Raw genomic sequence first — 25476 nt, 5'->3', positions numbered from 1 at the left:
CACTGACAATTTTACGCTGTTGTTCAATGATGACTGTACGTACAATCCAAAGGAAAACCCACCACAATCCAAAGGAAAACCCACCGTGTGTGTTAAATGTAAACATTATGAAATCATTTGTGGTGTATCCTAGGGAAAAAGAGGATTATATTAACATTACAATATAAATGCTAATGCCATATATTTAAACCATTTTTTCTAGTATGTTAAATAGTTCCCTGTATTAAAAAACTGTGAACATTAATAGCAAAGCTGGTGTTCCCTGCCAAATGCAAGGTGAATGTGTGCTACTTCGAATATAGCCAACAATGGAGTTAATAACATAAATAGAAGATTTCGTGGAGGCTATTATTTTCTTAATAATCATAATTCTGTTTCAGGTTATGTAATTTTCTCTTTATAACAATACTCAACTAAACTAACAGTTGGGCCAAAAATTATCATCTTGGCTGCTATGGGGTATTCTTCAAATCTCTTAAAAATCCCTTGCTTAAGTTTGCTTTTTCTGAAAAGCACTTACCCCCCTCTCTGGGGTGTTATATGAATTAGCAATCTTGGAGCCCACAGAGTCTAAGCATGGTTAGCAGGTTGGAAGTTAATAAGCACAATGGACATGGGCCCTACTTAGTTGCTATGGCTACCTCAGATATAAAGGATTCCTATTGTGGTACTCATCAACAACTACTAGCACAAAATCCCTCATGCTGCTTGGACCTAAATATGGTCATAAATGTTTACTGTGCATACATAATATTCATGGAACCTTTCTAAGACTGCAGAACCACACTGGGGGAAAATTTTCCTTCCTTCCTTTGGTATATTTTCATATCCCATTTTCCATCTGGAGAAGCTAAGATTTTGTTTTGCAATTAGCTTTACAGAATAGAGCACTTCTGTTGGACTCCTAAAACTGCTCAGCCACAATTGGGCACAAGTGCAATTCCTGTGCCAACCAGGTTAACCTAGAAATATCGCACCCTTCAAAAGGCTTGAAAACCTCTTGCTGCCTGCTCGGTATGAAGGTCGTAACTTCAGTAGTCTGAAGACAGCATTCTCTAGTGGGTCAGAGAGACTGAGCTGGGCACAGAGCCTGGCGTTCCTGACCCTGACAGTCCTGTTCACGTGAAAACCTTTTGGCCTTTTCTTGCGAATGGATTCCAAATTACAATTCAGTTTCTCATCATCTGATCCATGCAAAGGATATTGTTATGATTTTTTTTTTGCGCGTGTCTTTGAAATCTAATGATCCTTGAAGCCAAGGCAGTCCATGTAAACACACCAGGGACAGTTCACTCTTTTTTACAGGTGTTCATCTCATACTGCAGAAAGGAAGGTGAAGCCAATTTCTAGAAGCAGAACTTGCACTTGTGCCCTAATTTGGCTTAACAGTTTTAGTCTGAAGCCAAGGCAGTCCGTTTAAACACACCAGGGACATTTTACTCTTCTTTACAGATGTTCACCTTATACTGCACAAAGGAAGGTGCAGCCAACTTCTGGAACCAGGACTTGCACTTGTGCCCTATTTTGGCTTAACAGTTTTAGTAAACCAACAGAAATGCTCCATTCTGTAAAGCTAATTGCACAACAAAACTTTAACTTTTCCAGATGGAAAAAGGGATGTCACTAGATATGAGTTAATGATCTGGCCCACAAAGGGTTCCCTTACTTTCATTCCCCTGCTCTCCTTAAGTGCTGACAGCATCGCCAGGGTTTAGGGTTCACTGCTGTCCTTGGTTATCTCAATGGTGAGCTCAGTTTAGTGAGCTAATGGAACTAATAGAGAGGAAACGACCATGTCAACTATCATGAGCTGAGCAAATGGGTGGGGAGTGGCAAGGGAACCACGTGTAAGTTCTTGTGAACAGTGGGACAGCTGGAGAAGGATGCAGCGATGACCACTGGTACACTGGTACACGTCATTGTTGGCAGCTCACAACCTATTTTATCTCCTTTGTGTGCCATGGTACCCATATTTGCTTTCTTCTCCACTTTCTGCATTACCTTTCATTTGCCGCATTCTCTTAGGATCTTAACCCACAGCCATGGCTTCAGCTACTACCACCAGTAGCTCCCGTATCTTTATCTTCAGTGCAGCTCCCTCTCCTAAACATCACACATGCGTAACTAAGTACGTGTTTCATCTCTACCTCGAGTTCTAACTCCATTCTTTTTCCTGAGTGTTTTCTCTTACTTTGGGACATGGCCATCTACCAAGTGACCTATGCTTCTAGTTCAGGTGTAATCTTTGACACTTAATGCTTTTTAATTTGTGTTGTATAAGAGCTTTCCAACAACTGGCTTCCATTTTGTACACCCAAGCAGAACAATTGTTCTAAAGTAGTATTTTAAACACACTTTCAGAAATATTTAGTTTTTCCTCAATTCCTGTGTAATATAAAAATGTAAAACTACCTAAAACATGTAAGCCTATTGGTAGTAGTGGTGGTGGTACTGACTGTGGGACACAGGGGACAAAGTGGGCAGAGAGAAACCCATTTTCTGTTGTTTGAGGTTTGTAGGGGGAATGTGTGTGGATGTGTGTTTGTGTGTTTTCACAAGTTTGCTTTAAGAGTCTGAGAAAAGGCAAACATATCCAAGGCTTATTCTTTTAACTCCCCCAAAAATATGAAGCCACACTGTGGAATTAGGTTTCTGCTTGTGCATAAATTGATTTTTTTCAAAAAATGTTGGCATATGAAATTTTACAGTCTAGTCTATTCAGAAAATAGTTACAATGTTTCTTTACTCAATTTGCTCTTAAAATTTTATCATTTTGTTGACCACAGAAATACAAGGTGCTTAAATTAAATATATATAGTATCTAGGTTTTTACCAATTTAGGATAAATTGATATAACCTAAAAAAAATGAAGCAACCAATGCAATATTTTTAAAAAGAAAATTAATTTGTTTTCTGAACTCAGTGTTCCACAGTGACACACATACATAAAACAACGATTAAAAGTAAGAAACACATTCACATACGAGTTGACACATAGAACTCAGGTTTATTTTCCCAATCAGCAAGTATTGTTTCTTTAAATTATCTTTTTAAAACTAATCATAGACACAGTTGTTTTTTTTTAAAATTCGGAGGAAAATCCCCCAAAACAGTCACATCTCTTTCCGTTTAGGCAGAAGAGGATGCCACGGTGTTGTCAAACGCTACGTGTGGCAGCTTCATCCTAGACTACATCCCTAAATCAAGCCTAGCAAGATTTTCTACATTTTTGTTATCTTTGAAGATATTTTCCAACATCTGCTTCTAAGTCTACTTTCTATTTTGTAATCTTGTTGAACAGTAGCGTACTAATGTCATTTATATTTATGTCACTAAGTATTGGATCCAAGAGATCAGCGGCAGCAGTAATTCCTCAGGGTACAGTAATTGATGATGTAATACTGTAGAAATACTTTTTTGAAAATGCAAAAACTTCCAATTATGCAGTTTTAAGCAATCATTTTGTGGGAATGACCTGAGTGGCCTAGCCATGTATTTTTTTCTTCATTCAACAAATGCATAGTAAGCAACTACCGTACACAACAGCCCTAGGTTTTTAAGAAAATGCAAAACTGTTCTCAAGGAGCTTACAAAACTGGTATCCAAAGATAAGAAATGTTGAAAAATTATCAGTACAAGAGAAAATGAATAATGCTATAATATAAGCAAGGCATTAATGTAGACAGTTCTCCACTTATGATGCTTCAATTAAAATGATTCAACTTGGGATTTTTTGACTTTACGGCTTCGCAAAAGTGATACACATTCTGTAGAAACTGTACTTCCAGTACCCACATAATCATTTTGTTTTTCAGTATTCAATAAATTATATGAAATATTCAACAATTTATTATAAAATAAGCTTTATTTTAGAGGATTTTGCCCAACCGTAATGAAAGTGTCCTGAGCACATTTAAGACAGGTTAGGCTAAGCCACAATGGTACCGACCATCGCCGGTAGGTGTAATAAATGCATTTTTAGCTTACGGTATTTTCGATTTAACGATGGGTTTATTGGGACATAATCCCAGTTGAAGAGCATCTGTAATGTGTGTTCATGCTCCAGGGGTGAGACAGCCCACTTCTGACTAGGGGAATTGGGAGCTAGCTCATGAAAGACTGGTATCTAAACTGGACTTTGAAGATTAAAGAAGATTTTAAGCAGCTGAAAGTGGAAGAAGGAAATTCTAGGTAAAAGTGAAGGTGAGAAAGTGTCTGTCCCGTTCATGACATAGGAAGTTTGTTTTACCAGTTACTTATTTGGAAATAGGGTCTTTGGGTACACGTATATGAGGAAAATGGTAAACCAAGAGCCAAGTAATTCTATTTAAGTGACCTGAAATATTTAAAAATTATTCAGTCACTAGTGAAGAGCCAGTTGGCAATTTCTGAGAAGAGGAATGACATAATAATAACAGTGAAAGAACAATCTGGAAGTGGCCTAAGAACACAAATGTACCAAAAGTAGGGGAGGGACAAGGTATACACATAAAAAACAAGCAGATTATAGGTAGAATGATCATACAATTTACTCACCCAAATGAGGACACTCTGGGGATTGAAAGGGGTTCTACTGATAGTTACAGTACTTGGAAGGTATAAGTGAATTTGGCAGAGGAAGGAAAGAAATGGGACAGGAACTTGAGGGCCTAGTGGGACAAGACTTCTTAGCTTGATTCCTATTTCTTTTCGTGCAAATCTGTGTCCTGTAACTCTTTAAATCCCCACTGAGTCTGGCCCATAGCCAATGCTTGATAAACATGGAACTAATTGATGACAGTAAAAATGGTCCCTGGGTATCATGCCTGGGTAATGCTGTCCACATTTCTCTGAAAGGTCAAGGGTGGCAATATTCCAAGATTGTCAAGATTTTCCCATCTATGACTTTTAAGAATGTTTCTAAAAAAGGCCTTGTAAATAACCTAGATAAAATTAATGCAATAGGCCAGTTGATTAAGATCGGAAGTAGAAATACTGTACAAGAAGGGCTAGCTTTTGAAAATAATCAGAAAGGAGCACAATGGGCAACATTTCGATTCTTTGGCTTCATTTTTAGGAGTTTTTTATGGTTTTGTGTTAAAAAGGTTCCCCATTATTGTAATATTTAATATACATTTTTTAAACCCTGGAATGTTAAATAACTAGCTGTGCATTACTGTCTCATGAATTTAATATGTAAAGGTATAAATATAAGGCTCCCTGTTAAACAACAGAGAAAAATCAAAGCGGCACAGCAAAATCATTACAGGGGTGTTTATTTCTTTCATTTCTTGCAATGTTTTAGTCTAAAGAAAAATTATTATCACAAAAATGAAAAATAAACTCCTTTTCCCTTCAGACCATACATAAAACTTATTATTTGAAGTCAATAAAAGAAGCTCACATTTTCAAATATGTCAGTGTTATAACACTTTTAAGCTTTGAACCAATGTAGGAATTACTGAATCAAATTTTCTTTCTTTTTTTTGTAAGGGGGAAAGGTAGAGAGAACTGTAAAACCAGTCATAAAACATATGGAATACTGAGGGATGATTCAAACAATGTGACTTACTCTTGTATGTATACACATTCATTTTCTCGAATTAGTACATACCATTGGAAACTGCATCAACCCATAAAAATAACTCATGCGCCTATTATGTTTTTCCATTTTAAGCTTATAATAGCAATAACGACCTCAGCAAAAGACATTTCCTTAGAATTAATGGCTGGCTGGGAGGCAGAGCCAAGGGCCACTGGTTCCTCCCAGCTGGTCATTAATCCTCAGGAAATGCCTGCACCTCCATCATTATTGCTAAAGCACCATTATAGAAAATTCTCACAGTTCCAATATATGGAAATTTGAGGCTATTTTGCAAGCCCGTGGTATTCATGTGAGTTAATAGGCCACCACTGAGCACAGAGGACGTAATTATCAAAACGACAGAAGGGAAAATATTGTTCTCCTAAGTCTGTAAGACTATAGGAAATGGGGACTAGCCTTACGGGAAGAGGTATATTTGAAGCTAAAAGACATTGATTTAAAGGGAGATTTGGAATCACACATACAAAAGTTAATAAAAGACACAGCAACCCATTCCTTTTACTTGGTTTAAAAAACATTTTTTTTAAAAAAGCACAAATATTAAGGTTATTTGGATATTTCCTCCCAAATCGACACAACTAATATTACAGCAAATGAGGTCAGGGAGATTGTTTATGAACACAAATTATTATATTCCACCAGTGAAGTTTGGAGGAATGATATAGTTGAGAGTGCTGAGAGTAGGATTCCTTTCTTTTTACTTTTTGTTTACAAATATATGCACACCATTAAATATTACATAGCACTTTATTTTACACTTTATTACAGCAAAAACCAAAAAAAAACACAACAAAACCTTAAATTTCTTCCTTTCATCTTACCTAGAGGCTTAGCACATGCAAACAAGCATTTAATAAAGGTCCGAATGATAAATAAGTACAGTGCTGGTGCTGTGTGACATAGTTTTCAGTTCTCTAAAAGAGCTTTTGCTAGCTTCCAGGCAAAATTGAAAATGAAAATTAGGTGTTTTCAGGTCTATTCATTACCTCCTTTAAATAAACTGGGCCCAACAAATGGTTTCAAAAGAGGGAATTAATCCAAAAATCACACCAAAAACAGTCTATAAATCTTTTCAATGTGTTATTGTAACAAACTACAAATGTTGGATATGATGCTTTACACTTAATGAAATTCACTGCAGGTTCTCCATTATGTTACAAATACCTGCCTGGTTCTAAAAAAGGGTTTGAAGCTAAAGAGACCTGTTATAGCTCGAATAGTGTCCCTCCAAAAGATATGTTAAGTCCTCACCCACCGTGTATCTATGAATGTGACCATATTTGGAAAGAAGGCCTTAGCAGATGGAATCAAGTTAAAATGAAGTCATTAGGGTAGGCCCTAATCAAATATGGCTGGTGCTGGCCGAGGCAGGAGGATTGCTTTAGCCCAGGAGTTTGAGACCAGCCTGAGCAAGAGCAAGACCCCGTCTCTACTAAAAATAGAAAAATTAGCCAGGCGTGGTGGCACAAGCCTGTAGTCCCAGCTACTTGGGAGGTTGAGGCAGGAGGACTGCTTGAGCCCAGGAGTCTGAGGTTGCAGTGAGCTATGATGATGCTCGGGTGACAGAGTGAGACCCTGCCTCAAAAAAAAAAAAAAAAAAGAGAAGACACACACAGGAAGAACACCATGGGACAACAGAGGCAGAGATTGCATCTAAAAGCCAAGGAATGTTAAGGATTATCAACAAAAACAACACCAGAAGCTAAAAAAAAAAAAAAAAAAGGCATGGAACAGATTCTCCCCTAGAACATTCAGAGAGAGCAGGGCCCCGCTGACACCTTGATTTTCGATTTTCAGTTTCCAGAACTGTAAAAAAAATAAATTTCTATTGTGGTAAGGTGTTTTGTTACAGCAGCCCTAAAGAAAACTAATAAAGGACCTGAAGGAAGAGGTTTGTCAGAAGGACTTATGGTCGACATTGCAAATGGAAAACCAAGGAAGGCAAGATGGACAGGTGAGGCAAGAAGCAGCGCCTCCTTAGAGGGAAAATCACTGTACTGGTTCTTGTCGGAGTTAATGAAGTTGTGTGGCCCTGAGCTGGATACCTCATTGCTCTCATCTTTCCTTTCGTCACCTGCAGAATATGAGAGGATCCGACTACATAACCACTAGACTAAGTCTATGGTTATGGCTGGGAAGATTAAGCACCATACAAACATTTTAATACTTTCAAAATTCACTGTTTTGGCATTGCCTGGACCTCAGTGACAGCAGGCAGGACACAGGAAGCAGAACCGCAGTCTTCCCTTTGCCACCAGCCATGCCCACCCCAGCAGTTTGACCGTATTTGTTTTGGTTATGTGAGGCCCAAAGCGGTTTGCTGTGGAAGTAATAGCAGCCTGTCCTGGTATTCTTTTATGATTTTTTTCTTTCAAATATAGTTTTTTTTACATTTCTAAGATTCTCAAAAATGTCTCCAACTGATTGACAAGCTTTTGTTTAAATAAGATGATAGTTACCACCAAAAATAAAGGACGTCACTTGTAACTCATGGATTTCTAAAGTGCCAATAGGAAAAGTATTAGTCCAAAGAGAGGAGAAATAGCTCTTTGTATGACACAGCAAAGTTGGGACTTAGGATTTAATAGTGCATTGGATCCAAATACACTAATTAAATGTATTCTTTAAAAGGATCCCATAATGATCACATTTGTGGTGTTTTGCTCATTGGTTATTATGATCAAACATCATCAGCATCAGCATCCTCTGCATTCTGGCTATCTGATCAAACATTTCAGATTCTAGGATTGACTAGTAGAACACAACAGACATTGGCCATTCTCAAATTTTATATTCACAGTCTGAGCTATTTGCAAATCCAGTGCTTCTCCGACTGGAGTACAGGATTGAGACACTTAGCTGGCCAGGCAGCTTGGCCACCTGCCCACTGTTTGCGTCTTAGCACAGCTTTGCTCTGTGTGTGTGCATGTGTGTGTGTGTCTGTGTGTGTATGAGAGAGAGATGGATACAATTTTTAAATCTAAATTGGGGAACCTAATGCGACAGTGGAATTCTCAAATGTCGACATTCCTAAAGGTGTCAAGATGACAGGGTTCTACTGCAATCCATTCTAGGGACTGGGCCACAAAGCCAAAGTACAATTAACAGGACAGTTTCCCCAATGAATATGTGCCCTTGTGGTCATTTAAAATCTATGTGAAACAAAGAATTTTTAGGGGGAAATCCACTAGTTCAGGACTATGGAGACATGTTTCAATATACGCCAAACAGCAAGCAGGTACTCAAATAGGCCTGTTGTATGTGGCCTCAGGAAAAGCAGGTGTGTTATACTCCTAGGCCGACTCTTGCTTCCTCCTTGGCCTCTGAAGCTGGCAGAACTCTTGATGCAGTACAAAGGCATAAGTTACTGCAGGCAAGTAGTTAGCTGTGTGCCAAGCCCACCTATGATTTTGCCTGGCCCAGCCAGCCCTTTATAATGAGGGAATGTGAAAGAGTAACTGCACAGCCGCAGACAGGAACCATGGGCCAGAATTCCACTCCACACCTTCCTACAGTTATGCAAAGTTCTTGTGTATTTAGAGGAGACACGTCTTGGTGTCTGTCATCAGGGGATGTGCCAAAAACTCTCAAGCATCTGACAGTCTTACAAGGTAATACTTCTGGTGACCACATGAACCCATGTATGCGATACAATTGTGTATAACTTCACACACGCACATATACACACATAAATGAGTACCTGTAAAACTGGGGAAATCTGATTGTGATGGGTGGACCGCATAAATGTCAAGATCCTAGTTGAGATATTGTTCCATTGTTTTACAAAATGCCTCCATTGGAGGAAACTGGGCAAATTGTACAAAGCATTTCTCTGTGTAATTTCTTACAACTGAATGTGAATCTACAATTATCTCAATTAAAAAGAAAGATAAGGATGTATTTGCTGGAATTTGGGGTAAAAGAGAAAGGAAGAATGAAATGGAGTCTAATTTTTCTCTCTACCAGAGAAAGGGCAGGAAAGAAACTTCTTATTTTTTAAAAAATTATAAATCTGTAAGGCTATCAAAAGGTTCCTTTCTAGTTTGATGTTTTTCTTATCTGGGAATTTGCAGAAAATGTAGAAGGGCTTCCTTCTGACCTTTCTGTGGAAGGAAGAGGGGAGTTCAACAAGATACAAACAATGTAGGTGGAACACAGACTATCTCAAAAAGTGTAACCTCATCAGCTATTTTCCATGACGAACGCTTTGAAATGTCACAGTATTACACATAGTTTAAAACTTTTGCATTAAGTTAAAACTCATGAATCCTGTAAGGGATCTCATTATGATTCATGAGCTCGGGAAGCCTCGCTGTAAACCCAGAGCGATCGTCTCTCCTGGATTAACGAAAGGGTCTGGGACCGCATTCCCACACATCTGCCTCAGCTTTCACTACGGAGTTTCACTGGGAAACCTAATGCTGTGGTGGCATTCTTAAATTTGGACATTTCTATTTGAGATCCAGAGAGAGACAGGAAAAGCAACTAAATTTATTGAGCGCTCACTATGCGCCAAGCACTGTGCTTTGAGCTGCCTAGACCAGGAAGGGTGGAACCCCTGTGCGGCGAGGATACAGGCTCATGCCCCAGACATGACATCACATTACCACCCTGCCCGCTCAGAATCACTGACTTAGGAGGCCAAAAACGATTAAGTGATTCAATGGCTAAGGTCACAGGCAGCCATGGAGGAAAGGGCCTCAGGAAAACAGCAACTACAAATCCCATATGGATAGCTGGATCACTGTGGCTGATTTTATTAGAGTACCGAAGCATGTAAAGTAATCTGCAGGGATATTTAACCAAATTCCACTCCAGACTACCCAAACTTATGGACTTTCAGCCCCATAATTAAACACGAAACAAAACTGAATTGAGGCAACACAGCCAAAAGATTAATACAGTACAAATATGGAGTAAGGTTCTTGCTTCTACGAACTCTAACTGGATAGTCAATAGATTTAAAATATAAAACCAGCAGCACATGTAAATATTCGTTCAAGCATTACCGTGTTCACTCTATTTTCTTTTCTCCCCAATTTCGGTGCTCATAGACAGTCCTCACAGCTTGGCTCTCACAGCTGGGGCAATCAGCTTTCCCACTGGTCTTCTCCAATATCCCATTCTCAGTTCCCCACACGAGTCCGTTGTCCCAACCTTCCCCTTAGATTGTATGTATCTCTGCAGATGCCCCCATTGTCCCCTCCTGCCAGGGATCACCGCAGTCTTCAAGGGCACTTCCGCGCTATGTCCTAGTCAAAGTCCCCATCTCATTCAGATACGTTTTGACCATGACATTCTTCCATTGGAACTTGGCAGTGACTGTCTCAGGAGCTAAGTTCTGTAATGCTCCCCTTAATGTCTACCACTGGAGAGACCTCTTCGGCTCATCTACCTCTCCTGGTAGATGCACTTCACCCCTTTCTTCCCACTTGGACACCTCTTCACACGAACTCAACACCTTTAATGTTGGAACTATTTTAATACGTGGTCGCATCTGAAAGTTGTCCATTTTAGCCTAATAACCGTAAGAGCAGATGGAAATGGAAAAAGAGTAAATGTCTCATAAACTGCTATGTAGGACAGGGTAAGGCTGAAGATAGCCAGCTAAGTTTCAAAAGTCATGTAAATAACAACACCAATTTCATTTGCCCTGTTGTAAAGTATGAAATTTTAACTGCTGATACTTAGCTGCTACCACCTTATGACTGTATGCTGCTTTGGGCCTTATACATTACTTTCTTATGTTACCTTAACCACAACCCAGAGAGGAAGACACAGAAGATATGGTAATGATCATCCCCGTTTTACATGTGAACAAACAGGCTCAAGGATGTTTAGTGACCTGTCCACGGTCACAGAGTTAGAAATTCATTAATTCAGAAAACAAGTCAGACAGGCCGTTCATCACAAACCTGATGTTCTATCTACCAAACCATCTGATGTCTCATTTAGAACCTTGGGAATGGGTTAGAAAAACAGGACACAGTAAGAAAGATCTGAGAATGTTACTGTGGAAAAGGGAAAGCTGACTTAATACATTCTCCCAGGATTTGATCATAACGATACAAGGGACCATATTTTGAGCATTCACTAGGAACTGGACACTTTAGCTAAAATTGCAAAGGAGGTGTTACCAAGCTCATTTTACAGAAGAAGAAATTTAGGCTCAGAGAGGTAACAATGGCCTAAGGCTAGAGAGTAATAAGGCTCAGACTCAAGCGCAGATCTGTTAGGAGCCAAAGCGTGTACACTTTACACTACCACAAGAAGGGAGATTTAGTCTGAAGAGTAACATAACAGATGTTCTCTATCACCATTAAGAACCAGACAAGAGGAAATGGACTGAGAACCGTAAAAGGAGAAATTTAGGTTGAATGTATGACGACCCTCTTGTCACGGAAAAGATGATTAAACTTGTACACCATTATCAAGCGTACTCATGAAATCTCCTTTCTAGATGGCTTTTTTCATATACTTCAGGATATTTTTCAACTAAAGATAACTTCAACACCACAAGTAAATTAATCTAAACATTTTCTCAGACTTAGAAATATCTCAGACTCAAAAATAAAACACCTAAATGTTCGCACAAATTGAAAATTTTGTGTTTACCTTATAGATATACAAGGTTAAATGGAGTCCAAATGTTTATCGTTCATATATTTACTTAAAACAATAGCAAATAGTAATTCTGAATACATATCATGTTATAATAATCCCAGGCAGAAAAGTCTTTTCTTTTTTTTTTTTTTTTGAGACAGAGTCTCACTGTGTTGCCCGGGCTAGAGTGCCATGGCGTCAGCCTAGCTCACAGCAACTTCAAACTCCTGGGCTCAAGCGATCCTCCTGCCTCAGCCTCCGGAGTAGCTGGGACTATAGGCATGCGCCACCATGCCCGGCTAATTTTTCCTATCTATATTTAGTTGTCTGATTAATTTCTTTCTATTTTTAGTAGAGACGGGGTCTCACTCTTGCTCAGGCTGGTCTCGAACTCCTGACCTTGAGTGATCCACCTGCCTCGGCCTCCCAGAGTGCTAGGATTACAGGCGTGAGCCACCGCGCCCGGCCCAGAAAAGTCTTTTTTAGTAAAAACAATTTTCAATCTCAGGAGAATTCTTCATACTGTAACTATGTATGGCCAGGCACTCTTGCACTACTCAATCTAAGTGCTCTGATCATCCTATTAATCCAAAAAGGTACCTAAACCCATTTGCTTTATCATAATTAGCAGGAAACAATGAAGTATAAGTGAGTACAGTATTAATTAGTTTCCTGTGAATACTATGGACCTCTAAGAAGTTTCAACAATGCAAGTAAAATAACGGTAATAACAGTTTTGTTCCCACAGGTCTTAACTATTGAAAAGAATCCCAATTGATCTCCACTAAGATTAGTGATTTAATAAGCAAGGCAGATTATATATTACACAAAGTCACCAATTTACTGTGACTTTATTGTTTATAAAATAATGAATTGTAAATGGTTTTATGTAGCTCATCAACTGTCTAAATAGGATGGAAAGTACAAAACTCTACGCCTGTCTGATTCAATGGCAAATTATAATACCCACAAAAAAAAAGTAGGCAGACCATTGGAGGAAGAGCATTACTAAATAATAAAAAAACATAGAACCCACCATTGTCTTGGTTTGACAGTTTGCAAATGAGCATTTTGTAAATAGCAAATCCAAACAGAATGTCATTAAACTCTACAACATTGCTATGAAAGGGATTATGAAAGGGAGAATCTAGGCTGGGAATGAGATTTCATCCAATATATATATATTGGAAATAATATGGTCCAAAGAAAAGAAAGGGGAATGAAGGATTTAAATCAAACTCTACTTCCTCTCAAAAGAGAAATTTCAGATTTAGCAAGAGCACAGAAGAATGAAGATGTTATAGGATGGACAACATTATCATTCCTTGCCTTTCCATCCCTTCCTTAAAACTCATAAGGTGCGTATCCAGTGTCAGGAATACTAGCCTCTCAAGAGAATGTGGGACCACAGACATGGCTGTGTTCATAAATTCTAACTCCTCCTCCCTACCCACTCCCAGATCTCTCAAGTGAGAGTGGGTCCAGGCCTGCAAATGCCTTATCAAATTTCCAGTACGGAATTTAAAGAACACTGAAGTTGGATTATCTGAAAGAATAATAGCAGAGAAAAAAATGGAGGGACAGAGACCCTGTTTATTACCCCAGGATTGGCTTCTGACACAAACTAGGTGGTAGGTATCTTCTCTGACATCAGAATCATTTTGAACAGGGAATGATAAAAAACAGCAAAACAAATGGTACTTTCTAGAACATCATCAACTACAATCTTATGATTACATGTTCCGCTATCCACATAGAGTTACTCTCACCTCCCTGGGATTTGGTGCTTCCTATAATGGAACGCCCCTTCAAGAATGTAGATACCTGCGTTGACTGGGAACTAGGTAAACCTGTACTTCCTTTATTAGCAATGTTGGTGCTTAAACTTCTAAGGTATGCAACATTGCTACCTATGGTATTCCGATTGTGACATACTCATTCTTGTGTTGACGCAGCCTAGGGATTTAGATTTTTTTCCCTCAATAAATCCCTGGTTGTACATCTACTGCCTTAATGTGTCACTTTAAGTGCTTCCAAACGCCCTTGAAAGAAGTCAAAGAAACAAATAGAGTTATTAACCGATTGTCATCTTTTCTTTATTTTCATGTTAGTGCTAAAAATGAAGAGTAAGAAAATGGGACACAAATGGGCCATTAAAATGAGTTTTTGTAGAAAAAAAATGAGAAAACTCACCTTAGAAAACTGTTCATGAGGTTTTGCCAACAAAGCTCTCTTCTGTTTTTCTGATGATCCAAAGTCGTGACAAAAATTCTTTTAAGGTAAGGCACTAGAATCTATTTTGGAAAGCAGAATGCTATTTCCAGGAGCGAGGGAATGGAAACATTAATAAAGGGCAAAGCATTCAAAGTCTCTATTGGGCCTGGGTGATAGTGGCTAGTAGCTTACTTCTTAAGTGGAAAGGCATAAGCTGGACTTCAAAATTATTGCAAACACTGCTTTGATGCAAACAGGTTGTAAACCTAGTGTACCCTCTCTGAAAATGCAAATCATCAGATTTTTTTTTTTACGTCAAAGAATGCAATTTAAATCCACATTCACTCCTGGAAAACAAAAATTCAAAGACCATGCTTTATATACACTAAAGAAAAAACTGTCATTCTATTTACCAAACATTTATTAAGCACAGCTATGGGCCTAAACTGTACTAACGTCAACAACTGCGATGTACTGAGTGCTTGCTACATGTTGAATAAAGTTTGTTGATGGCCTCTCATTTAATTCTTACAAAACAATCCTATGAAACAAGAACTATGATTCCTCCTTGCTATACACACAGGGAAACTTGGGGCTGGTGACAATGAGCAACTTGCCTTGATTATGCTGATACCTGAACCCAGGTAGTCTGAGCTCTTAATTACTTTGCTAAATTCCCTCCTATGTCCTAGGTGCTGAGGGTAAGAAGATAAATATGGTATGTGTTCTACCCTCAAAGAGTTCATTTTCACACACAAAGGGTAGCACTATTCAGAAATATTAAAGTATATAATTAAGTTGCTTTAAGACCTAGTGATTTAAAAATTTGATAAACATAAATTATATTCAGCATGAAAAAAGAGAAAAAATATCACCATATGTTGACATGGTAACTCAAAAGAATTATCCTGCCTCCCCCCCCATCCCCCACTTTTGGAGCCTATAACTGACAATTTAACTAACACCTATCTTTTTAAGCTTGTCTTAACTAGATAAAATGTGATTCCCTCTTTGGATAAATCAAATCTGTATATATTTGATATTAGCCTGAATATTTTCTGTGGCAATAATGAGAGAATATAATCCTAGGCCCACGCAGTACAACTAATTCATACATTATATATACGTATATATGTAAATCCAAATAATGGTGTAAATTCAAATAGTGTGCTAGGATTTGGAAAGCAATCTAATTACTTCTATGGAAGGCCTATTAAATTCTAAAGAGCTCAAAATATTTAATACTTGAAAACTGGAACTGGATTTAGCCTTACATCTGAAGCACAGAATACTCATCTACCTGGCAGGCAGCAGGTATTCCTTTTCAGGTTCCCCAGACTATAAGCTCCCCAAAGGAAGCCCCGACCTATCTTGTTGGCCTCTACATCTCCAGGACCTAGCACAGGGCTTGATCTATAACACTGTCAGAAGACTTTGGCAAAACATTTAGACAAACAGCAAAACCACAAAATCAAAGGGTCTCAGTACTGGAGCCCTAGGGTTTCAATGGTCCAGCCAAGCAAGAGACAAGCAAACAAACAAGTGAACAAAAAGAGTGATTAAGTAGTCTCTGTCTGAAACAGCACTGTCCATCTTATATGCTGAGTCTTCTGCATGATACTACATTCAAAAAGGCACTGGAAGTGCATTTTCCGGGTTAATGCATTGAAACTTCAGTACTTAGTCATATAGCTAGGGTTAGCTACATGTCCTTTTAACACCCAAATAGGACCCTTTCGGCATCATAAGGCAATTTCCCTTTACCTGAATTTAAAGAACTATAATTCTACAACCTGAGCCTAATGTAAGAATAGATATAGTGTAATTCTTCTGAATTTGAACACAGGCAAAAGATTTGCTAGAACAAGCTTGACTGGCAGCCACCCATCAATAGTAAGGAAATATATAAAAAAGAGACTTCTGTTTACTATAGCATCCTGAAAAAGACTTTTTGCCTAATTTATAAAGCCATATTTATTATAAGAAAAATAAACAATGAATGAAAAACAAACTTCGGTATCATGGCTGCATTCAATTATTCCTGAGGACAGGGTCTGGGGTTACCCTGGATACTTCAGAGATAATCTGAAAACCTTCTGTTGGCCATTACTCCCAGCCTCCTTCCCACCGAGCCTTCACCAGAGCTGACCTCCTGTTCCTGCCCTTGCCCCCCATCTGGTGGAGGCGCTAATGAGCAGTGAAATGGCCAAAGGGCAGGCAGCAGGGGGGAGCAGAGAAAACAGAGCAAAGAAGGGGACAAGAGGCTGGATCATGACAAACTCAATAATCAGTCCCTGGATGATAGAGCTGGCTGTAGCAATAAAGACTTTTGTGTTTTACAACCCTAAATGCTTGACAGCCATTAGTTATGGACAGAATGTTCCTGTCAAGTACTTAAACATGAGAAAAAGCATGGGTAAATTAAGCAACCTGCCCAAAGGTATTCAGTTCCTCAAAACGCAGAGGTCCTTATTTCAATCTGGAGTAGAGGTCATAGGCTTGGTTTAACCCCATCGCATTGAAATTTTTTCAAAAATGTTTAAATACTTGTGTCAAGTATTAAAGAGTTTAGAATCAAGAATTTCTTGATTTAAAAAAAGAATCTTAAAAACAGACTCCACCCTTAAAAACAGAACAAAAATGTTCTCTTGGAATATGGAGTAATAGTTTTACCTGTTCGCCTAATACAAAGTGTGGCATATTAATTTTATTTATATACACCATGAGAGTTTCCAATCTTTTAGAAACATTTACTACTTAAAATCAATACTTAAAGTTGGGTAAGTATAGGTAAATATGTGTATGGGAGTAGGGATAGTACACTGTGTAAAAAAAGTCTCACATTTATTGTCATACGAAATGGTTACTGAATTCCATAATATCTGCCATTTTATTATAGTGAAATTGAGATAATGGTCTTGGTCAGGACTTTATTAATCTGATGATATCTCAAGGAGAAACAGGACATTTATATGAGCTACTGCCAGTCTAGAATAAAAACATGTTCTTCCCTGATTATAGCTGAATAAGATCACAAGGCTATTGCGGCATTGCAACAGGGCCCCTTGAGCTTCAGACCCTGTGGTCAATGTCTTCACAGTCCTGAATGGTTAGGGTCTGGTAGAGGTGGCCATGCCAAACAGAACTGGATGACCAAGCTGGGCAGATTATCAATCTCCTTTTTAATGACCTCATTTAACAGTATAATTAGGAATAACATTTAGATATTAAAACAAACAACAAAGAAATTAATGTTGAATCAAAACATTAAGGATCAAATCCAATTCTTGCCTTTTGGGTATGACTTATTAACATTTTCATATTTAATCTTGCAATTTTAATGATCATTTTAGTGAATTTTATAGTAAGCTATTAAAACAAAATAAACTCAAGCCACTTTCCCTATAGGGAAAAGGATTTGGAAAGTATTCCATTTTAATCATCAGCTATTGCAAAGGAGGAGATAGTTTCAGAAGATTATTACTTACCCATTTGTTGTATGTATCAGAAAATTTATTATTTAATTACTGAGCATATATCAAAACTCCATGTGCTTTCAAGAGAGCATCTCCTGTTTTTCAAAACATGTTATTATATCAAGTTTCTATGCGACAATGGTTATACCTTCATACGCTCCATTAGCAGACAGTTCTGGATGTTATATTGAAGTCATTTCTTCTCCTCTGACTCCAGTACAAAACTGTAATTATCTGCAATATGCATCATTGGATATTCCATTCTAAGCAATGAACTTACATTTTAATTTAAACAAGGCAAGTGTTAAATTACAAATGGCTAAGTTTTTTTAAAAAAGTAGCAAACATCTGGAGGGAAAAAGTAATGGAAATGAAAATCTAACGCTTTAACTTCAAAATTAAGTTTTCAGGTTTTTCAATACATTAATACTTGGGATATTTAGGAAAAAACCAAAGAGCTTCAGTCAGTCTGGTTGTAGCAGATTTTATTCTGATTTAGTTCCTCCTCCTCAATCCTCAAATCATCACTTAAGCTTCTAGATTTCTACAGACTAGGAAAAACAAAAAGTCCTTGTTGCCTATCTAGAATCGTCACATGTTTGACTAACAAATGAAATTACATCACTTTCCTGTGTATCACAAGCTCTTCAATAAGAAGGACAACTGCCCCCTCAAAAGAGATGGAATGGAAATGCATATTTTTAAATCGACGTACTGCACACACCCCATTACCAAATAAAGAAAATCAGCAGCCTGAGAAACCAGCTGGGGATTGTTTAGTAACTTTCTAGTGACCAACTGAAGTTAAGTTTCAGCATCTGCTCCTTGGGTCAATTTCTAGGTCAATTTCAGTATCTCCAGAATGATTTTTTTTTTCCCTTTAAAAACCATTAATTCATAGTGGGGAACATTTTCTTTCTGTTGTTAATTTCCTTTCTCATAAAAATTTAAACAAAACATTTAAAAGCATCGCTTGTTCCCACTGTTTTATTCTTTACTATTTGGTTCTTGCTTCTTTTCCTCCAGAAGCATTAGCTCTTTCACTAAGCAACATCTGGATGGTGCATTTCATACGTGATGTTAACAACTTTAATTATTTCATTGTATTCTTAAGCCTTAGCTCCACTCTCTAAAACTCTTTCCAAAAATTTTCCATCACTAAACTATATGATGAGCTCTTTTCCTAGGCAAAAATTGAAAAATGCAAATATTAAATGCCTAATTTCAATTAGCAGGACTGGCTAATGGAATTCAGAGAACCAGCACATCTCTCCATGTGCACACTGAGGCAAACAGCAGAAATGCTGCTTTTCAAATTGATGAACACCACATGACACCAAACCTCTATATTAGAAGGCAGGCTTATAAGCTGCAATGTAAAATTTCCCCCTTAACCGCAAATAGAACTGAAATGTGCTTTAATATTATTTATACACAATTCTTAAACTTGATAATACTCTACTTTATAACAGCCTATATCAAAGACATAATGATACCACCAGGGGTACTTGGTTAGTTTGACATATAACTCTGTCACTTCATTCCATGTGTAACTACTGGTGGCTTTAAGTAATTAGGGTTGAGGCTATGTATAGCTAATAACAGCATGAGAGTATTCAGAGAAATTAACCATAATTTCTAATGTTTATTGAGCACTTACTATGTGCCATGCCCTTTATTAAACATTTTGCATGCATTATCTCATTTAATCCTCACGACTCTTTGAGAAATGTACTTTTACAGATAAGGAAACTGGACCTTTAGAAGGTCATGTAATTTGCTTAAGATTCCACAGTTAATCAAGCAGTAGCCCAGAATCTGAACCCAAGCCATCTGAATCCAGTTCCTGAGCTCCTAGCTTCTTAAAAAAACAGAAGAAAAATAAGGCTCCATTTCTCTCTCCTTTCTTTACTTCTCACCTCTTCTACACACACAAACGCACAGTGAAAATCCGACTCTTTCATCAAAATAATAGATCTGAAATCTAATTCAAATGAGAAAAAAAAAAGACAAATGGAAACAAACAGTAGAAATGTTCTTAACCAAATCTAGTAAACATGCGCACTGGACCACTGGCTTAGCCAATGCTCCATTCCCCCAAAGCAAGACTGCTGAAAGTTTCTCTCCTACACCTACATGCTTTTGGTTAATCAACTTTTGATTAACCTAGCAAGTACTGATCCCAATTACATCAGATAAAAGGGTGACACTGTAGATATTTTTTCCCAGGCCTGTTACACAAATCCATAAGATTTATAGAACATACTTTTAAAAGCAAAAGAACTTTAAAACAAAACAATCCACAAGAATAAAAGGGTAACAGTTTGGCTTCTAAGCCATATACCTAGGAAATCCAGTCAGTTCAAAAATATATCTCTAACTCAAGGAAATCAGTGAATGACAGTGTTGGAAAGAACTGAACTTACTATGAAGTACAAGCCCATTTCCTATGGAAAATGCAATGATTTATTTCTTCAGTACGAGCTTTCCAGCGAAGAATGCTATTGAGCAGAATGCCTTGCTGTGTCTGGCTGCACACTCTACCCAACAGAAGATATACAAGCAAAGAGGAAACACGCTGTCTAGAAAAAATATACAATTTCCTTTTATTTCCTCTTCTAAGTAGAACAACTCTTCTTTGGGGACCAAATCAGGGACCATTGTAACAATTCACCACACAGTATTTTCCATTCTCACAGCCAGTAAAAATTAGAAACCATGAGAGTCAAAGAGAATGGTCCAGTTCTTCCCAGAAAGGCAAGGGTTCCTGCGGTGGATGCCCCACATGGGTTTCTTACCCAGCACGAAGATGAGATGCCTGAAATCCAGTTCCCCCCAAATTAGCAAGGACTCATTAAGGAAAAAACATAACAGATCCTTTCATTGTGCTATATTTTATTCCAGGCTGGCTAAAACATCAGCTATGTGAAGAAGAGTGGCAGGGGGTGAAAGTCATAAAGATAGGTGGGTGTAAAATGGGCAACTTCCCAGGACTAGGGCAGGGCGTAATTAATTTGCTAGACAGCTGTGAAGCCACAGAAAGGTTGTGAGAGGCGCAGTGACGTGACTATAACTGAGGGAAGTGAGTTGGTGAACGTTATAGGATAGCCCAAAGGTAGAAGAGATGAAAGGCAGAGAGACAGGAGAACCCGCTTGACGAAGGTTATTTTGCTGGTTAGCTGTCATTGTATTTGCTTACGATTTATTTTATTTCATTTTAGTCACATTAATCCCATGACTTCAAAGAAGCTCATCTATTTTCTATTATGTTGCTGATTAGAAAGACTATATATGTCTTTCTTACTGATTCGTTCAATGGGATGGGATGTCCTTTCTGAGTTCTGATGCTTAGAAAACAGAAGACCTACCTTTGATAGGTATGCCAGTACCAATTTAGTGAACAGTGTGGTCACTAGAGTATAATAAAAGTAGCACTTTTTGACTTCTGGAGACTAAGTCAAGAAAGACTTTCAGTTACCAGAATGCTCTGCCTGGGAGCCATGAGTGCATGTAAGAAGGCTGACTGCCCTGAATGTGCCAAGCCGTGAGGCCATGTGTGAGTGGTCCAGAGGACACTCCCAGATCCGCCTGCACCTCCGGCCAATCCTGTCAAAGCACCAGATCTGTAAGTGAAGAAGCTTCCCGATTTTAGACTCCAAGTATCAGGGTTATCCCTCGATGCCTGAGTTCTCCCAGCTGAGGCTCCAGACATCCTGGGGTAGAGACAGGCCTTTCTGCTCTGTCCTATCCACGTTATTGACCCAAAAAATCCACGAGCATAATAAAATAGTTGTTTTTTTGCACTATTGAGTTTTTGAAGTGGTTGATTAAGCAGGAATAAATAATTGGAACCATATGTACAATAAGGGATGTGATAAACCCACCGGTTCTGGAACCCACACCTGGAATCCAATACTTAGTTCTGGGTGACATATTTCAAAAGATTAAAAAACAAACATGCTCAGAAAAGAATAACAAGAATGTTCCTTTATGGGAAAGAAAATGAAACGATTGAAGATATCCAAACCAGAAAAGAGAACAAAGAGTATGTGTTAATCGTCCTCAAATATTTGAATGGCCATCATTAGTGAAAGTGAAAAGAACTACTCTGTACATTCCCGGGAGGGAGGCCTAGAGACAGTGGGTAGAACTTACAGGGAGTCAGACGGAAGAATTTTCTGATGTTCAGAGCTTTCCAGGAAGGAAGATACAGTCTTAATAGGTAGTGAGTTCCCTAACATTATAGGTAATCAAGCACAGGCTAGAGGATCATCACCTGGTGGGTACATTTGTAGAGAATTCATTTTTTGAACAGAAGGCTGAGTGAAATACCATTACTTCAGGCTTATACTGTAACACTGAGATGTTTTTAATCTAAAGATCACCCCATTTCTTCATGCTAAGAAATTTAATCCCAATATATGTTGAACTGAGGAAAAATACAAGATGAATAAATTAAATGAAAGGCAATACCAAAGTATAAATAGAAAGTGATACAGAATTCTAGAGCAGAAAGGAATAACAAACTAACAGGAAAATGTAATTCAGCATAGCAAGAAAGAAACTTTAAAAAAAAAATAAGCACGAAGAATAAACTAGGGAAGAGGGAAAAGGAAAACCAAAGAACCGGTCATAAACAATAGTGGGTATAGAGGATGCCTTTGCCTTTCTTGAGAAATGGTTTTATTCATTTTTAAAATTTTTCTCCTCTGTCAGTGGGGAAGACCAGAAGAGTGTGGGTAATGTGGGGATCAAGGGAACAGGTTCAAGTGGTAAAATTAGTGAAGTTTTGCAGTGATCATTGAATTTTTGGCCTCAAAAGATACAGGATCTGTGTGCCCATGGGTCCAAGTGCACTCTTGTGGATGAAACTGTCTCTAATGTCAGTACATAGAGAATGATTTCTAAGGGAAGCAAGAAAAACTGGAAATTAAACCCTTGCTTCCTAACAAAGCCAATACAAAAAGAAAACACAAGCCACCTAGAAAATGAAATGTGTCTCATACACATCTCATCTGAATTTTATCACCATTTGTAATCAATTTCCAAGGTTTCATAATACCCTTTAACTTTAGTTATTCAACCTACTTAACAAGTCATCTCATTGTTACCCCATCTGAAGGAAGAGTGGAGACTCTTTTGATATTGATAAGAGAACGAAAAAGGAGTCACCTTCAGGAAAGGAAAGTGTTCTGAGTAAACACCTGGAGCCTAATGGTAAGAAGTGGTGATACTTTTGTCACTTGCCTTAACCCTTTCAAACGATTCATCAAATCAGAAGACAGAAATTCATATAATTAATGAAATACAACTTTCTCATTAAAAAAAAACAATTTTTCTTTACAAAGAACAGAACTAAATTATATATTACTACTCACCCATTTCCTAGGTCTGCCTCTTGGCCGTTTTTCTCCAGTGGCTTCTGCTTTCTGCAACATGAAAAAGGAAGTCATTATGGTTTCCTACCTGACATTATTTATAAGTACTGCCCTGAGGAACACACTTCAAGTAAGAATGTTCTGGTTTGCAGATGAGGTATCTAGATTATTTTAACAATCTCTTTCTCCTCTAAGGTTCATCTTCTCCTGCATTTTTGAATGGATTCTTCTTCCCTGTTTTTTTCCCCCCACGGCATGATGTAAAGAGCTGTCTATGTAGCCCCTCTCCCTAAAAGACTCCCCTGGAGTGATCTCTTCTGAAATGCATGAAAATGCTTTTTAAAAAGCTATTTTGCTTTTATTTCTGTCCATGATAAAAAAAAATTATCCCCATTCTATAATTACACGAATTAGTATTTTAGAAAATTAATGCTTTTTAAATGATCAAGGTTTTCTTTCCATTTCACAACTCCAGCTACAAAAATTAATGTTGATATATTGCTTCTCAGTTTACAAAGCACTTCTAACCTACACTGGCAGCCAAAAGCAAATCGAAATGTAAAAGGGAATACATAAGCATTCTAATTCAAAATAAAAAAACATTTGCACACTTTTACTTGATCAATTTCCTGTTTCTTGCCTAAAACAATCACCTGTCAATCAGTTCACCTAAAGCAGAGAGGGGAAAAAAAGCTGGCAGAAATCAACGCTGGTCCCCAGAGATGGAAACTATAAGTGCCTAAAATTAATAATTAATTTAAAATGTACATTATTAACGACAATTCCACGCTCAACACAGACCTGCCATGAATATATTTCTAATTATCTTGAGAGTTTGTTTTATTGCTTTACTTCACAGAAGATTTTTCTGGCATCACAGTTGTTTTTCCCTTTTGAATTAAATTTTAATAGTATCTATAAAGTAACTAGCTTTCCCATGTTTGTCACCCCTACTCCAATCCCTAAACACAACAAAAACACACATGAACACTCACACACCCTCATATATACCTTCTATGAAAACGTGTTTATACTTTTCAGGATAAAGAAAACTTAGTATATATTGTACCATGTATGAGAATTTTCCCAAGGCTATAGCAACACAAAACTGTAGGTAACCTGAGCCAGGACAACTTGTTTTGCCTCTTACTTTTGTTATCTGGGTTAATAGCCAGTGGGTACTTGGTACAGGGATACTAAAATGACATGCAATAACTGTCTACACTGCCAAATGAAACCTTCCTCTTTCTCTCTTCAATCTGCTTAGCAAAAAATAGGTGGATATAGATGACAGTTAATAGACAGGTAGATAATAGATAAAATAAGTCACAAGATTTCTCACCAAATAGTATCTCCCTGATCTGGCGTTACTATGTAACGGGTCCCATGAGTTAACCCAAACTCTGTATGATTGTAATGTTAGGTCACATTTTTTGAGCATTATACCCCAGGCACTGGGCTGAGTGAGTCATGTGTTACTTTAACCCTCACAGCAACCTTATAAAGTGGGTACTATTATAATATTTCTGTTATTTTGCAGATGAGCAACTAAGTCTTAGATTATATATATAAAACTTGCTCAAAGTCATACACAAAACAGGTTAAGTGGTAAACTTGGGATTTGAACTCAGCTTTACTTGACTCTAATGACTGTGCTCCTACCCTCTTAACAATGTTAACATCTCTTAGTACACAAGCATTTGCTACCATAGAAAATATTTTAGGAAGTAAAACTGTCACCAATTCAGCTAATTTTCCAGAACAAAAGAAAACCTGGTAGTCTTTAGGAGCTCTATGGAACCATCAGATTAGGGCACTTTGAATTGTTATTACTTTTGAATAGCTCCACAAAGGAATCATTTATTGTCAGGGGTTAGTGACATTGTCTTCTTTCAGTCATATGAGCATGAATTAAGCGAGTGCCCAGTAAATCACACCGTCTTTCGGAGTGTTGCTTCACGGAGAGAAGGAGGTGTCCTGAGAGGATCACAGACTCTACTTTGGAAAGCTTAGATTTAAATTTCTACTCTGCCATTTTAGCTTTATAACTTTGGGCAGGTCCCTGAAAACCTTAATCTGGTTTCATCTGTAAAATGGAGATAACGCCTCCTGGAGGAGTCATCGAGGTACCTGGAAGTGCCTGCCATAGATATTCTTTCACTCCTAACAAGACGGAACCCTTAAAGAGAAAGTTTTCCTTGAAGTTAGTTTCATATCTCAC

General features: G+C 37.9%; 1 protein-coding gene across 2 annotated transcripts in view; it reads right to left on the bottom strand.

Moving 5' to 3' along the window:
- The window catches only part of HMGA2 (high mobility group AT-hook 2), a 125001-nt gene that overhangs the window by 88036 nt on the left and 11489 nt on the right, over nt 1-25476 (bottom strand). Inside the window, exons 3-4 of one of the 2 annotated variants that reach the window (XM_012642030.1) lie at nt 23256-23306; nt 18957-19266 (exon numbers count right to left, since the gene is read on the bottom strand). In XM_012642030.1, coding sequence (XP_012497484.1) covers nt 19240-19266; nt 23256-23306 — 78 coding nt within the window. In that variant the 3' untranslated portion in view covers nt 18957-19239. Of the gene's footprint in view, nt 1-18956; nt 19267-23255; nt 23307-25476 lie in introns of those variants that run through there. The other variant, XM_012642029.1, reaches the window with a different exon arrangement.

The sequence above is a fragment of the Propithecus coquereli genome, unplaced genomic scaffold, assembly GCF_000956105.1.
Source record: "Propithecus coquereli isolate 6110/MARCELLA unplaced genomic scaffold, Pcoq_1.0 Scaffold172, whole genome shotgun sequence".
Taxonomy (NCBI): domain Eukaryota; kingdom Metazoa; phylum Chordata; class Mammalia; order Primates; family Indriidae; genus Propithecus; species Propithecus coquereli.
Note: the sequence above shows the minus strand (reverse complement) of the source record. Positions and strands in the feature narration are given on the sequence as shown.